Genomic DNA, 14699 nt, shown 5'->3' on the forward strand with positions numbered 1-14699 from the left:
TGTTGAATCTCGTATTTTGATGATGAAACTACTTGATATATGTTTATGATTTAATCTGTGTTTTAAGTGACGCAGGATGCTTCGATTAGGATGAGACAATTAAAGTAGGAAAATCATGTTGTGTCGAAGGAACATGTCAAAAGATTGGACGTCGGGCCGGTGGATCGGTCGATGTATCGACAGAAGGCTTCGGGTCGTGGACTCGGGCATCGGGCCAAAAAGAGCGGGTATTGTGCCAAGGATATCGGAGTTGCAGAGTCAACTGGCCGATTGGGCAATAGGCTGCAGGAGAGGACGATGCGCCGAAGAATCGGACAAAGCGTCGAGGGACCAATGACATGCTGGACAACTTGGTTAATTGCTTAGGATTAATTGTCTCGATCGAAGTTTTGTTTTAAGTGTGCAGGATTAACTATGATAGAAGAAAGACATGCAGCAAGAGTTATGCTGGAGTCAAGACAATGATCACGTTGGGAGTTCGAGAGTTCGACGGAAGTTCGGACAATCGTCGGAGGTTCTGTGGGAACAAATCTGAGAAGTCCATGAGCTTGCCAAAGAAGCTCGTCGGAACTCGCCAAGTGGATCGTCGCAAGTCCAGGAGTTTGCCGGAAGTCCGCAGGAGCATCACCGAGGGTTCATCGGATGATCAATGGAAGTTCGCCGGAAGCTCGCCGGAAGAAGCGATTGACGCACCAGAGCAAGTTGCAGTAAATGTCTTAGGAAAAATCGTAGTTAGCACAATGATTAAGTTGGAAATGGGAGGTGATCCCATTAACTTAATCTTGGGGCAATTGGGCCCCTGAAAAACCCAAATTGGGCCGAATGGATCAACCCATTCGGACCCTGATTTCTGGTGGGAGGTGCAACCGCCCAAGCCAGGAGGTAGCACCGCCTGGGCTAAGTCTCCAAATGAGACTGGGCGGTGCAACCGCCCCAACCAGGAGGTGGCACCACCTGGGCTCGGTCTCCGAGCGAGACTGGGCGGTGCAATCGCCCCTGACAGGAGGTGTTACCGCCTGAGCTCAGTCTTCGAGCTTTGCCAAGCGGTGCAATCGCCTCAGTCAGGAGGTGCAACCGCCTGAGCTCGGTCTTCGAGCTCTGTCAGGAGGTGCAAGCGCCCCTGACAGGAGGTAGCACCGCCTAGAGGCTCAGTCTTCGAGCTCTGCTAGGCGGTGCAACCGCTCCAGTCAGGAGGTGCAACCGCTTGATCCCGGAATTTCGGGAATTGACAGTTTTGAGCTCCAAATTTGAACTGGGTTGGGGCCTATAAATACCCCACCCATTCAGCATTGAGAGCACAAAACTAACACCGAAATCTTGATCTTTTTCTATGATTCTTAGAGCTCAAAATTGTTGTAAAGGCCAAAAGTTCTTCTCCCTCTGTTCTTCCCTGAGTTGTAAAGAGAGGAGAGAAAATTCTGTAAGGGTTGTCTCCTAAGCCCGTCAAAAGGAGTGAAACTGTAAAAGGGTGGTTGGCCTTCGCCTATTGAAGGAAGGCCTCTAGTTGACGTCGGTAACCTCGTCGGTGGAGGAAGCCAAAAGTGGAGTATGTCAAGATTAACCGAACCACTCTAAATCTCGGTTTGCATTTACTTTGAGCATATTATCTTTACTGCAAACCTCCTCTAAAGCTTATTGCTTTCTGCGCATATACGATCAGGTTTCAAGCTTTTCACTTTCCGAATCAGCGTTTAGACGTAAATCTGTTTTTTCGTACGATCATCATATTTCAGTTTGCGTTTACGTTTTGATTTCTATCTTAACTGCAAACTGCCTTAATATCCTTGCTTAAGCTGTATCTCGCCTAATCAAGTGATTTACGAATCAGCATTTAGACGTAAATCAGTTTCTTTGTACGAACGTCATATTTTAGTTTGCGCTCGTATGCTGGTTTTCATCATAACTGCAAACTGCCTTCATAGATTGACTTTAACGTCATCTCGCTTGATCTTAAGTTAAAGTAATCTTAGAATCAGCTTTCACACCGAAATCGTTTTTATCGTTCGAACGCAGATTTTATCGTCGAAAGATTTTCGCTGCACTAATTCACCCCCCCCCCCTCTTAGTGCTCTTGATCCTAACATTATCCTTATCATTTGCTGATCTAATAAAAGAATAAACATCGCCTCATACGATTTGAATAATATTAACACAATAAAGATTTAACTCTCAATACAATACGAAATTGAGGATGTCAAGATTAACTCTTAATACGTAATAAATGATTTTGCTCGGGAGAAGAGCTTTTTTTTTTCATAATCTTAAATTGAGGATGTTAAGAAAGAATTTATAGGCGTAGATAGAGTCCAATCCTTTAAACTCGTCTACTTTTGATTTTGATAGATGAGGGTGTTTTCTCCTCCAAAGACTTTGACTTGAGGCTCATTCGAGAGTGGGATACTCTCGTGTTCTTAGAATTGGGCAACACCCCCCCTGAGCATTTGAAAATAAACGTTTGAAAATACTCAACACACCCCCCCCCCCCCATGAGTGAGTGTCTCAAGAGTACCTGATGTGCCCTTCTTGAGTAAGTATCTCAATGATAATCAACATGCCCCCTACGAGGGTGAACATCTAAAGGCGCTCACCTAAGGTGTGTAGATCAAGTGTCCATGACCCTTTGATGCTTACGAGAGATATATAGTTGGATGTCCCTAACCCCCTGGAGGCTTGCTCGAGGCATGGACCCCCTTTGGTGCTCACCCGAGGAGCATAAGTTAGTTATTCCTGCCTCCCTCAGGGAAGCAATCAAAGGAATATAAGTTTGATATGTCAGATAGGTCTATTATCATACTTTGAGACCCTCTCAATGGATTTTCTAAAACATGCCTTAGGAGGAGGGACAAATAATAGAAAAAATATTATAACCGGTTGGCGTGGTAGCCTAGTCAATCACATAAATAAAGTGTACCCCTTTTTCTGTTTTGTCTGTATAGACAAAAATCCTAAACAATAGTTACATACTATCTCTTCTCATGTCAACATGGATAAGAAGAGATTCTATCTATGTAAAATGTTCTAGGAGATATTCTCTCCTCTCCTATCCAATATAAAAGGTTGTTTTGTATCATGATAAAAAGGTCATACCTAACTTTTTCACCACTTTTAATATTTTTATCCTTGATTTAGCTTGACCAAGTTAGAAAATCAACTCCTGATCTTTATACAAATCTCTTGAAGGATATCGACACAACCACCTTGATGATACCTCATCCAATTTTCACATATAGAATTGAATCACGTCAAACTAATAGAGATATCATATATTTCTCTCATATATATATATATATATATATATATATAAGAGAAACATTAATAATTTGCTTATACTCGAAGAGGGAAGGAGCTATTCGATGTGCAAGAATGTAAGAGCGAAGGTTGTGAGGACTAATCCTTAGATCACACTTGTGAATGGATCTCATGTCTTTCTACTCACACCTACCTTCGAGATCACGATCTTTGTGGCCTACCATAGTTCTTCTCTATGGATACATGTGTCAATATGTTACCAAATATTTCCTCATATTTGATTAATTAAGCATCAAATTTGAGTATCTATCACACACTAGATTATCAAATGCTCCAAGATTTTATGTTTCCATGATTTGTTGGAGCTAGCTGCTAGGTCTGAGCTTAGTGAAATGTTTTATGATGGTGTCTTTGGCAGAGAAAATTGCATGTTATGTTCTCCTGAGATTCAAAAGATGGCATGGCTATGGCTCCCTATGCCGGAATGATCACAACATAAAGATTCGTTGATGCACCGCCAAGGGATGGATGTGTAGGAAAGATAGACTATTCATATTAAGAAAAGATAAGTGATAGATTTCATATTCAAATTCAAATATAAATATCAATGAAGATACTAATGAAGTAAAGATTTAGTCCGTATGTTAGAGTCGACAGTAGCTGTATTCTAAGTATCACATAACTGCCGGTTTCAGGACGTTAATTAGGGCTCCTGTGCATCCGAAGCCTCGCCTGCACGCTCCAGAGCATGTCGGATCATGAGCGTCAAGTCTTCGCACGACGAACCTCCATTCATTGCCTTCTTGGCCTTCTCCGCCAGCTCCTTGGCCCTCTTCCGCCTCTCTTCTCCTTCCGCTCCTCCATCAAGCAGCTCCGTGACCGCCTTCTCTACGTCCTCCCGGGTGATCAGACCTTCCGCATCATCGGCAATACGACGAATAAACATGTTGAACTTGAGCGCCACCCCGACACGTAGAACTTCGACCACTAGCCTCTCGTTGAGGAACTGATCGAAGAAGTGCGGCCATGTTATCATCGGCACTCCCACCGACACCGCCTCCAGCGTCGAGTTCCACCCGCAGTGCGTCATGAATCCTCCCACGGAGGGATGTGACAGGATCAGCACCTGCGGCGCCCAACCCGTCAGTATCAAGCCCCTCGAGCTCGTTCTCTCTTCGAATCCGTCGGACAGTAATCTCGCCACCTCGGGCCACATCTCTTTCTCCTTGATCACCCAGATGAATGGCCTCTTCGACGCCTCCAGGCCGAGTCCTATCTCGATCAGATGAGAAGCGCTGTGGCTCACCATGGTTCCGAAGCTAACGTAGATGACGGATCCCGTCTCCTTGGCGTCCAGCCAGTTCCTAATGTAGTTCTCGTCCACGTTCATCTTGTTCCCTCTCGTGACCTTGTCGCCGGTCTCCTTGATGGAGAGGCAGACTGGTCCTAGAGCCCAAACCTTCCTCCCGAGCGCCTTCTGGTAGCCATCGATGTAGGCGGCCTCAAGTTCGCGAAAGCTGTTTATCACAAACCCATCGGCCATGGATTCAGCCTCCGCCACCTCGGCGAAAAGTTTCTCCCATCCTGGCAATTCGAAGAACTTCAAACATTGGGCTCTCACGACCTCCAGCTTGTGAGGGAAGCCGGGCACGAGGAAGGGCTCGAATTCATTAGCTAAATGGCCACCGGAATTGTGCTTGCTCACGTTATGAGTGCACAAGAGGAAGAAGCAGGAGGGCCCGTGGAATACCAAGCGAGGCACGCGCAGCTCACGAGCGACCTCACTCGTCCACGGACAACATGCGTCGGAGATGATGCAGCTTGGCTTCGAGCACTGCTGACGGAGGTGGAGCAACAATGGTTCTCGCAGTATGCTCAACCCCGCAATGAAGGTCTTGGCGAGATCCCCAGACGGGAGGAGGTCGACGTTCTCGCAGCCCTCCGACAAACCAACTTCGGTACAGGGGAACTGGAACTCGATAAATCGAATCAGCAGGCCAGCCGCGTTTGCACGATCGATCATGTCCTTGAACCGGGCGGTGTTGCGGGGGGTGGTCACGACGTCGACGGCCACCCCTTGGAGCGCGAGAAGACGAGCCAGGTCGATCATGGGGATCATGTGGCCTTGGGCAAAGAGAGGAACCAAGACGAAGTGAGGTTTCCGGTTGCCGTAGCTCATGGCCGTTAGGTCGGTCATTTCGAGCAGGGAAGAGGAGGAGGCTCAGCTTGTGGCAGCCGCTGCGCCAAGCTTGGAACTCGCACTGTGGATTCTGGAGTCGATCAACGGTGGGAGACAGCGCGAATAATCCTCCTCCTCATGAAGACCATGATTTATGCACGGAAGAAGAGGTGAGATTGAATTGGAATCTGCCCAAAGTAAAACCAAATTTGCAAGGCATTTATGGTATGTACTCACAAGCACTGCTAGCCTTCTCCTAACAAGATTCAACAACGTGGATACAATGCATCCGAAAATTCGTCTCTCATCAATGACGAAAACAATGTGCGGCTTCATACGTTGGACACCACAAGGTTGGAAAGTCTTGAAAGATGCGATGGAACGGTTCCGAATAATGCTTGTATTCTCATCTTGTGCTCAAGAAACTGTAAATGATCTCGACGATGATATCACATTTAAGACCAGCGAGCAGGTGAGCAAAGAAGTAACATCGCCCCCAGACGATTTCGGTAATATTACGAGTTAATATTACGAGTTAATATTACTGAAATCGTTTGGGGCGATGTTCCTTCTCGTAATAAAGACATGAAGGCAAAATAGAACTTCATAAGTTTGTCTCTGGCTGCCTTTTGCCTATATTTTGGGTACATGCATCGGTAAATTTAGTGCCAAGGATGGTAATAAGATATGACGATGATGCAAATTGGATGCATGAAATGAGATATGGTCATATTAAAATTTAAGATCGTTTGAAGGAAATCATATTCTCTTGATTTCAAACATATTTATCTTGACGAATAATTGCTCTAAAATCGTCCTAAATTAGAAAGGAAAAAAAAAACACTACAATTGATGTTAGAATCATATTCTCTTATGGCACGTGGAAGTAAAACCACATAGGAAGAAGGTATAATTTCCTGCTGCCCAGAGATCTTAGTGCCTGTATTTGTTTGGCTAAGTTACTTGGGATGCTTACTAAGAGAATGAATCTTGACATCATAGTCTTTCTGCTGGCAAGCTTAAGGTTTCCCATACTAATCAATCCTCTCCAGATTCTATATATTACAGGAGCCTTGTGAGCCTCGTGCACAGCTTAAAATGAGCTTGCAAGCATATGTACTGTGTTTCCTAGTGCAAATAGATGCAGATGGAAGAAGATACCACAAATTCGGAGGAAATTTTTGCCACTAGCCATCTGAGATATCCACAATAACCAGTGATTTCGAAGGAGTCATCATACATCTTAACATCCATATATCCAGTTACACTGCATTCTGGGAGCACATCATCAGCCGGTTGGGAAGGCAACCAATCTCATCTTTGGATGCAGCTTTCATGGTGTGCCAGTCCTTAGCATGTATTTCAAGGCTTCCTGTCAGATGATTGTTGCTCAAAATCAGATGTCTCTCTTGCTCATCTATAGCATGTTTATCTCTGTCATCTCTGCTGCAACCCATCTGAAAGGAGGTGGCATGATAGATAACTTCAGTTTGCGCATTTCAATCCTTAATACCACTCAGTAGCTTTTGCTTCTTCCTCCTCTCTGACCTTTTATTTACCAGAGGTTCTGAGTCATCTTCAGCTTCCTCATCTTCGAATAAGCCCAACCATTCAATTACAACTGTGCATTTGTTGTCACATCTTGTCAGCTTTCTTCTTTTTGGGCGAGTAGAAACATGCTTCTTGGAAACACATTTTTTTCTTCGTTTACGGCCTCCTGCTGCCACAGTGCACTGCATTTCTGGGTCGCGTTTCAACTGTTCAAAATTAATTTCCTTGCAAGAATCATCTCTAGAGGAAGAAGTATTCGCTGAACTTTGAGTTGCATCACCTGAAGGCAGCAAATACTTGGCTAAATTATTTTTTTGGCCATTGTGCTTATCCTTCTTTTGTCCTGTTTTATGTAATCTTTGTTTGGTCTGTCCAGCTAGATGGGGCAATTTTTCAGTCCTGTTCTCATGACACTCTTGTTTGCCTGAAAAGAATAATAGAAAATGTTCATTAGAAGTGATTTGTTTTAAAAATTGATTGTAATAAGCATTAATAAAAGTGAATACTGGTTTAAATAAATGATAATCAAAATTTTGAAACAGAAATAATCTATGATTGGCACTATTAAATCCATCAAAATTTGTATTCAAGTTGCCTCAGACAAAATCAAAGGCAGGATTTTATTTATATAAATAACTTTTGGGGAACAAATATTTATTTTCTATTTTCTTTGTCCCAATGTCAAAAAAATTAAGGGAAAAAAGAACTGATACATATGGCTTGATTAATGTCTGACCTCTTGAACTAGTTTTGTCACCGTAACATTCAGGTGGCCCACATTTAGAGTATCTACCACTGCACTGCTTGTTATGGCTGCAAAATCCAGAGCAAGAACCTCATGAGCTATTCAAGGCAGAAACCTGAAGTAACTGTTAAGAAAAAAAGGTTGCTGAAATGATGAGCAATATCAGCACCTATAAAAGAGCAACCTAGCAGAAGGTATTATTGTCACATTTTCCTGTAAGGTATCAATCCATTGACTACAAAATTTGAAGATAATATTAAGCTGGTAACTGAGCCGCTGGCTGTTAACTGCAAACATAAGGTAGACAGCATATGCCAAAGTTATAATAAGTAGTCCAGATTCCTGATCCTGCTTCTATCTTCAACTTTTTGCCTAAAACTACAATCATTAAGACATAATAAGTAATTCTAGCCACGTCATAATTGTGTCTTTAAAAATTTGAAAGGCACATGCTGGTGATTGCTTCTGAATTTCTGTCTCCTTTCACCGAAAGGGATGTTTCCATAAATTATATATATATATATATATATATACATATATACATATATATACATATATATATATATATATATATATGCTGAAAGTGTAGATTATCCTAAAATTCATAATAAAAAATCCAATAACTTCAATATCATCAAATCAACAAATAGCACAGGAAAACATATGCAAAAAATTACAAGCAAAAGGACAGATGTATCATTTTGTCAACACCAGCAGTATAAACAAAGCTAAAAAGGTACCATAAACTGTTTAGCAGTAATACAACAATAATGGAAAGAAGTGGTGATGGGAGCTATTTCCTTTTACATATATCTACTAAAAAGTTTCCGTTATCTACATCAGATAGAGATCCTAATGTCTTACCCTTGTCTAATTATCCATTTGCATTTAAGATTTCCAATCCTAGCAAATATTTCATATTGAACTAAAAAGAAATGGCTTGGGGCTTGATTACATTTATTTAATATCTACTCAGTTTTTGGTGCCATCACCAGTGCCAAAATCTTGGGTATTGCAAAACTGCAAGTATGACCATAATTGACATTTATTAGGCAACGATACATATTGAATCTGCATGGGTTTAACTTCAGATATGTTCCATCAATATCCAAAATTGGAAAATGAAGAGAAAAAATCATTGATACACAACGGACAAGTGAGATATGCACATTGAACATTTTTTGCCTAATTGAGTATCAGGTCAGGAGAGTGCAAGTCTATATACAACTAATTATATGGTTTCTTTGATGTTGTTGAGCCATATACCCTATAATATACTATAAAGTATAAAGCAAGCTTATCAGAATTGACCCAGGCTTGGGTTTTAATAAAATATTTTATAACAATGCCAAGTTAAGAGTGTACAAGTTTCTTCTTGTCATTTCCAATAAACTTTTATCAGGTCTTAAGATCTAACAAAGTTTATGTTGGCTGTTGGCTGTTGGCTGTATAATGCAACTCTCCTACCTACACTTAGTACAGATCAGGGTTCGCCGTATCGACCCATACCGCTCGGTATGGGCAATACGTACCGATTCGACAAGGGACTGGTATTTGAACCGCCCTCTATTAGGTGGTACCATAACCTGACATCGTATCGGGCGATATGAGGTTTGTACTAGGCGTTAACGTTCAAAATACAACCGTTACTGATCAAGAGCTGAGATCGCCTTATTTTAAACCGTCAAATTGACTGTTTGAACCATAGGAAAAGGTTTTAAAACCCTTTCCTCTCCCTTTTTTAAACTCATATCACTCTCTTAAACTCATTCTCACTCATATCTCTCTCTCATTCTCACATTTTCACTCTCCTAAACTCAACAAAGCTATTATTTATGGATTGGATCAAATTTGAAAGGATTAAGAAGAAGATCCCCTTTAATCAAAAAGTGGCGGAAGGAGCCGAACAACATTGAGTCAAATTGCTCTAGAAACTAGAGACACCCAACCGTCACAGTTGTTCGCCCAACGTGCAAAGACAAAGGCAAACGCAAAGGGGAAGGCAGTAGCCATTGGAAAGAATCGAGTTAGGCGACAAAACACCTTCTCAATCGCATTCAATAACCCGCTCAATCCAGAGACATGACAGCGACATGGACAACAGTGTCTCAACTGATGATGATAGCAATGCTTGGGAGTCAATGGTCCTGTCTACACAATTTGAGGGTGGTGAATGGACCGAGAAGCAGTATTTTACACATGCCACCCAAGAATCATATCATAAAACTCGACGAGGTACTAGTCAAGTTTATACACGGAAGAAGGGGAAGACAGTGGATGATTTTGAGCAGATGCAATAAAGCCTACTCGACGTAGCCACAGAGTGAAGCTCATCGTATTCACAGCCATCATACCATGGAGAATCTTATGGCAATAACAGTACGGTGATAGTTAGTCATACTTCTCTGAGCAGTAGTATGGTGATTGATCTTATGATATAGAACAATAGAATAATGGGTAAAGTAGAAGTTCTGACAATCTCCATGCTTCGCACCAATACATGCCATAATCATACTTGCCTCAGGAGTCGCCTCGGACACGTGTGATTCACGATGATCAAACTACGATCATCACTACATTGATGCACCAATGATATACGATGTATCAGTATACTATGTCGTGGGATCAATTTCAAGATTGGGTTCAACAAACGTATCAAATTGATATACGGACACATAAGATCGAGGACCTCGATCCACTACCCGTGGAGTCCCATCGTTTGTTTTGACGGTAGAACCAGGTATATTCATTGATCAATTACTTGATTCATTTAAATCTTAAAGTTTAAGTTGTTTATAAAAAAAATATAAAAATTCAAATCATTTCTTTGTAGATAATTCAATATTAATGGCAGGATGGTCTGAAACGTACCACAAAGCTACTCCTCAAAGCCCAAAAAAAAATATTTATCACTATTCTTTCCTAATTTAGATTATTTTCACTAGAATTACACTAAATTTAAATTTATTTCCAACTTAAAAACACTAATCATTTTTTTTTTACTTTTCAAGTATTTTTGGAGCTATTTTCAATGTTTTTTGGGTGTACCGTCGATACACTTCAGTACGTACCGTACTGATCATTGGTCGATACACCGGTATGCACCGATATTACGAACCTTCATACAAATGGTGAAAATTTCGATGATAAATGTGAACAACAGAGTTGACTATATTACTGAAATCGATTACAGGATTATACTTTGATTGTGCCAAAATATTCCATTTGTTCTATCTCATTAGTTCTAAACACAAACTGGCTTTTATTAAATTGTAGTAAGATATTTAAGACTTTTATAATTTTTCTATATTAAAATAAATGATTGTTTCCCTATCGTATGCCTAAAAATATCATTAATATTTCTTTTTATAACTCAGTTGCAAGCATGTAAGCTTCAGAGCATCAGTATCATACTTGACAACAGGTGTTCGAAGAAAACATCACTAAAAAGAGAAATAAAACAAGAGTAAATCAATATTAATATTGTACTGACAGATAATATGGGAGTAAAAAACCAGTCCATAAATTAATAACATTAGACCAATAGATTCTGTAGAAGGTTAAACATCAATCTTTAAATTTCTGCTTCAGCATCTAATCTGCCACTTTTCATTATTAAAATAGCAGCTATTGAAGTCATAAAATATGCATCATCATTGTTTTTTTAAAATGTAGTAAAGAAACCCATAACTATAGCAGTACCTATGCCAGTGACATAATGGGTTGTCACAAAATGCATCAGGCCCCACATTTTCGATGCAGTCATCGGCTGAAGGTCCTCTATTTGTGGTTGACAAGATTACCTCACCACACAGTTCACACTGCAGGAGGAAATGATAACAGCCATCCAAGACACATGAATGCCATCAAATTTCCGTAAATCATATATGGATCAAATTTCAACCAAGTTTGTTTCAATGAAAAGTAAAGAGAATTAGTGTTACAATCCATTGGTGAACTCCATCATCATTATGGTCCTTCTGAAACCCATGATCGATCGTGATGTTGTATCCTCCTATCGGTCTCTGTAGTAGGTAAAGAAATTAACTGTGGTCCAAAACCACTAGGTACTACCAAACCATAATGATCACAAACCTGAGGATCTATAACTGAGTTGGAGTTTATTGAATTCATCATATCCTGGAAACTTGGACCATGGTCACTGCTCAATCAAAGTATGCGATTTAGGCATATGATATGATAAAAGCTGTAAAAGCAGCATTTGCATTATAAACAATCCAATATATACCTGTGATCCTTGTTATTGTACTCAATCCAGAGGAAAGCATGAATCATCTCATGTAGTAAAACATTTTTAAGATCAGAAGCAGTGCAGGTCTTCAACAAGGGCTTAGACAGGTGTATCTCACAACCGCCACCATCATAATAGTGACAGTAGGCAGCATAGCTGCATTAAGCAAGAACAGAAACTTGGTCATTGATCTTGTAATGTTATGAACCAAAAATAAATATTTCAAGTAATTTCATGTACTATAAAATCCATTAACTGGAATTCACCTGCATATGATCTGGGACTTCCTTTTATAGTCTAAAAACGTCGCAACTTTAATTGAAGGCACACTCTTATCATCACATGAGCATTTTATTATATACGGTTAAGCAAAGCTTCAAGGCCAACTTGAGCAGAAAACCATACAACACCACCAACAATAATAACAGCAATAACCCATAATGTCCCTTCTATTTATGGTTAGTGCCCTAAATCTTGTACGATCATTGAGCATCGTTTATGGCAATATCATTAGTGAAGCCAAAAGCAGTCAGATCTCTTTTTATTGTATCTAATAAAGCTTTTGTGTGTGTCCACTTATCTCTTGTCACTGGCAAGGAAACTATCAAAACATCAAGCAGGATGCCATCTAGTCCAAAAATAATTACTAGAGGACGCATCTATATGAAAACTTTATGCCAAAAGTTAATGAGGTTCTTCTTTAGAACTTACATGTCGAAGCTACATATGTAACCATAGCACAATGCGAGTCAACCATCTTTCTGAAAGAGATGCACCACAATTGTGCCATATGAGGAAATAAAAAATAGTTACAAACAAACTTAGCCATCATATCCCAATTATTGGGGTGGGTAAATAGATGTTTTCTAGTCATTAAGCTTTGTGTAATAAAATATATCTGGTTATACCACCCTCTACCCCTCCCTCACATCAGTAATCTCAATCGACCCACTATTTGCAAATCTACTTTGAAAATGTTCATATCATTTCAGACGATCATCTTAGACGAACTCTCATTTATCTTTTGTTGGGGCAACACCTAATTGTTATTGAATGAAGATATTTTTCAAGTCTATCTTTTTCTAGTAACTCCATACAGCCGCCTCAACACTGAGAGATGAAGGATCTGCTGCTACTACTTGAACCTAAGCATCATTTAGGCCACATGGTTAAAGTTCCATTCCATAGAAAAGTCAAGGTTATCTTTTGTGCACAACGGTGAGTACTTACTCATCTTAATTGCATTGTTTTCGTATGTAGATGGCTTGATTAAAGTTGTTACACACCATATCACTAAAAACCAATAGTAAACAAGCAGAGAAGCGAATTCCAAGTGTTAATTATAAATAAACATACACACACAGCCATAAACACAAAACAAAAGGAAAAGGAATAAAGGAGCAAGACCATCAAAACAAAATGAATAGAAAGAAAAAGTAAACAACCAAAGTGCTAATCAAACAGAAATTGGCGCTGACAAGGTTTTAAAGGAAAACCGGAGGCCAAAACAAACAATGAATCCAATCATATGTCACCATCATCATTTCAATATCCACGATGAATGTACTTGTATATCTTGGTATATCACAATCATATGCATTGCAAATCGCCTTAATCTTCCAAACCCTAACGTTCTAGTGTTGCCATGCTTCCAAAACCTCACTACAGCAGAGCACAGGGCAACGTTAGTGTAAGTCCAGTGAAGAGGGGAAGCAACTAAGGCCGTGTCCGAGGATTCGGGCCCCGGGGTGTTGGGGGCGGGAGAGAGAGAGAGAGAGAGAGAGAGAGAGAGAGAGCATTGTCCGTCACCTGGGGTAAGGCGAGGAGGAGGCCCAGGAGAGGGCACAGGCGCCGAGGGCGTCGCGGAAGTAGAGGGCGTTGTAATGGCAGAAGAGCTCGTAGATGTCCGGGCGTGTCCCGTCCGGCGGATTCACGCCGGCCTCCTCTCCCCTTGAATCCATTGAGGCGGAGAATGGGCTGCGAGGTGGAAGGGGTCGGCGTGGCCTTTCGAGGAACCGCTCCACCTTCAAGAACTCGCTTCCACTCGTGTGCTTTCCGTCCGGCGGATTCACGCCGGGTCGCGGAAAGCAGCTAAACCAAAAATACCAACGCAACTGAAGAGTGCAATGCGTAGGCATATATAGAGAGAGCCCTCTTAAGACGATTATTCTCGTATTGATCACTAATGTCTGTATATCCCCGTAAACTTCTGAAACTTGGCGTACATTTTCCTTTATGTCATTTCATGGTAGTTGACAGGTACGCAATTATTTTGAATCATGCTATTACATTAATCTCTTTAAAATCACATGATCATCAATCACGATTAATCGAAACTCAACATGTGGAGCCTAATTAGTCAAAAACATCTACTAACTTCATAGTTAATCTAGATATTATCACACCGAGATGATGCTAAAGATAAACTTGTGCCTGTGCAAGAATCAAGGTCATAAAAATCTACCAGAGTTAAGTCCAACAATGTTTGATAATCAAGACAAAACACAATAGATCAGACAACTTGAGTATTATTAAAATTCTACCATCTGGTACTCTGGTTAAGAACAAGCAACACTTTGGTAGGACAAAAGTGCTCAACTTACAATCAAAAAAATATAACCCATTCTTGTCAGATCAAAAAAATACTTGATATACACTTGAGCCAAAAAAAATATTCAACCCACTTTCAAATTAAAGATATCCGGTCTATTCTCATCAACTAT

The 14699-nt window shown here is 40.6% G+C and overlaps 2 protein-coding genes across 5 annotated transcripts; both read right to left on the reverse strand.

The window, feature by feature from the left end:
• Positions 1–3952: 3952 nt before the first annotated feature.
• On the reverse strand, positions 3953–5428 carry LOC135612039 (UDP-glycosyltransferase 73C6-like). Its single transcript, XM_065107764.1, has one exon. The coding sequence runs from the start codon at positions 5426–5428 to the stop codon at positions 3953–3955; it is 1476 nt and encodes a 491-aa protein (XP_064963836.1).
• A 792-nt stretch (positions 5429–6220) lies between these two features.
• Positions 6221–14136, reverse strand: LOC135585881 (uncharacterized). Of its 4 annotated transcripts, none has more exons than XM_065099423.1 (8): positions 13786–14133; positions 11974–12132; positions 11820–11886; positions 11669–11749; positions 11427–11545; positions 7716–7792; positions 7260–7403; positions 6224–7169 (listed from the first exon to the last, which is right to left on the reverse strand). In XM_065099423.1, exons 1-8 carry the CDS (start codon positions 14112–14114, stop codon positions 6928–6930), a joined length of 1218 nt encoding a protein of 405 aa, XP_064955495.1. In that variant the 5' UTR covers positions 14115–14133; the 3' UTR covers positions 6224–6927. The 4 variants fall into 4 exon arrangements, with proteins under 4 accessions (XP_064955490.1, XP_064955495.1, XP_064955503.1 ...); XM_065099431.1 differs by having other exon boundaries at positions 7083–7185; positions 13786–14135; XM_065099436.1 differs by having other exon boundaries at positions 7083–7161; positions 13786–14134.
• Positions 14137–14699: the final 563 nt, after the last annotated feature.

This window comes from Musa acuminata, chromosome BXJ1-2, assembly GCF_036884655.1.
Source record: "Musa acuminata AAA Group cultivar baxijiao chromosome BXJ1-2, Cavendish_Baxijiao_AAA, whole genome shotgun sequence".
Taxonomy (NCBI): domain Eukaryota; kingdom Viridiplantae; phylum Streptophyta; class Magnoliopsida; order Zingiberales; family Musaceae; genus Musa; species Musa acuminata.

Bases quoted from the DNA above. Each gene is read 5' to 3' on its own strand.
- LOC135612039 (XM_065107764.1), bottom strand. From the start codon at position 5,428: ATGAGCTACGGCAACCGGAAACCTCACTTCGTCTTGGTTCCTCTCTTT.
- LOC135585881 (XM_065099418.1), bottom strand. From the start codon at position 14,114: ATGCCTACGCATTGCACTCTTCAGTTGCGTTGGTATTTTTGGTTTAGC. The intron at 11,546-11,668 runs GTAACACTAATT...TTCCTCCTGCAG, and splicing joins ATGGAGTTCACCAATGGATT to TGTGAACTGTGTGGTGAGGT. The intron at 7,404-7,715 runs GTCAGACATTAA...TATTCTTTTCAG, and splicing joins TGACAAAACTAGTTCAAGAG to GCAAACAAGAGTGTCATGAG.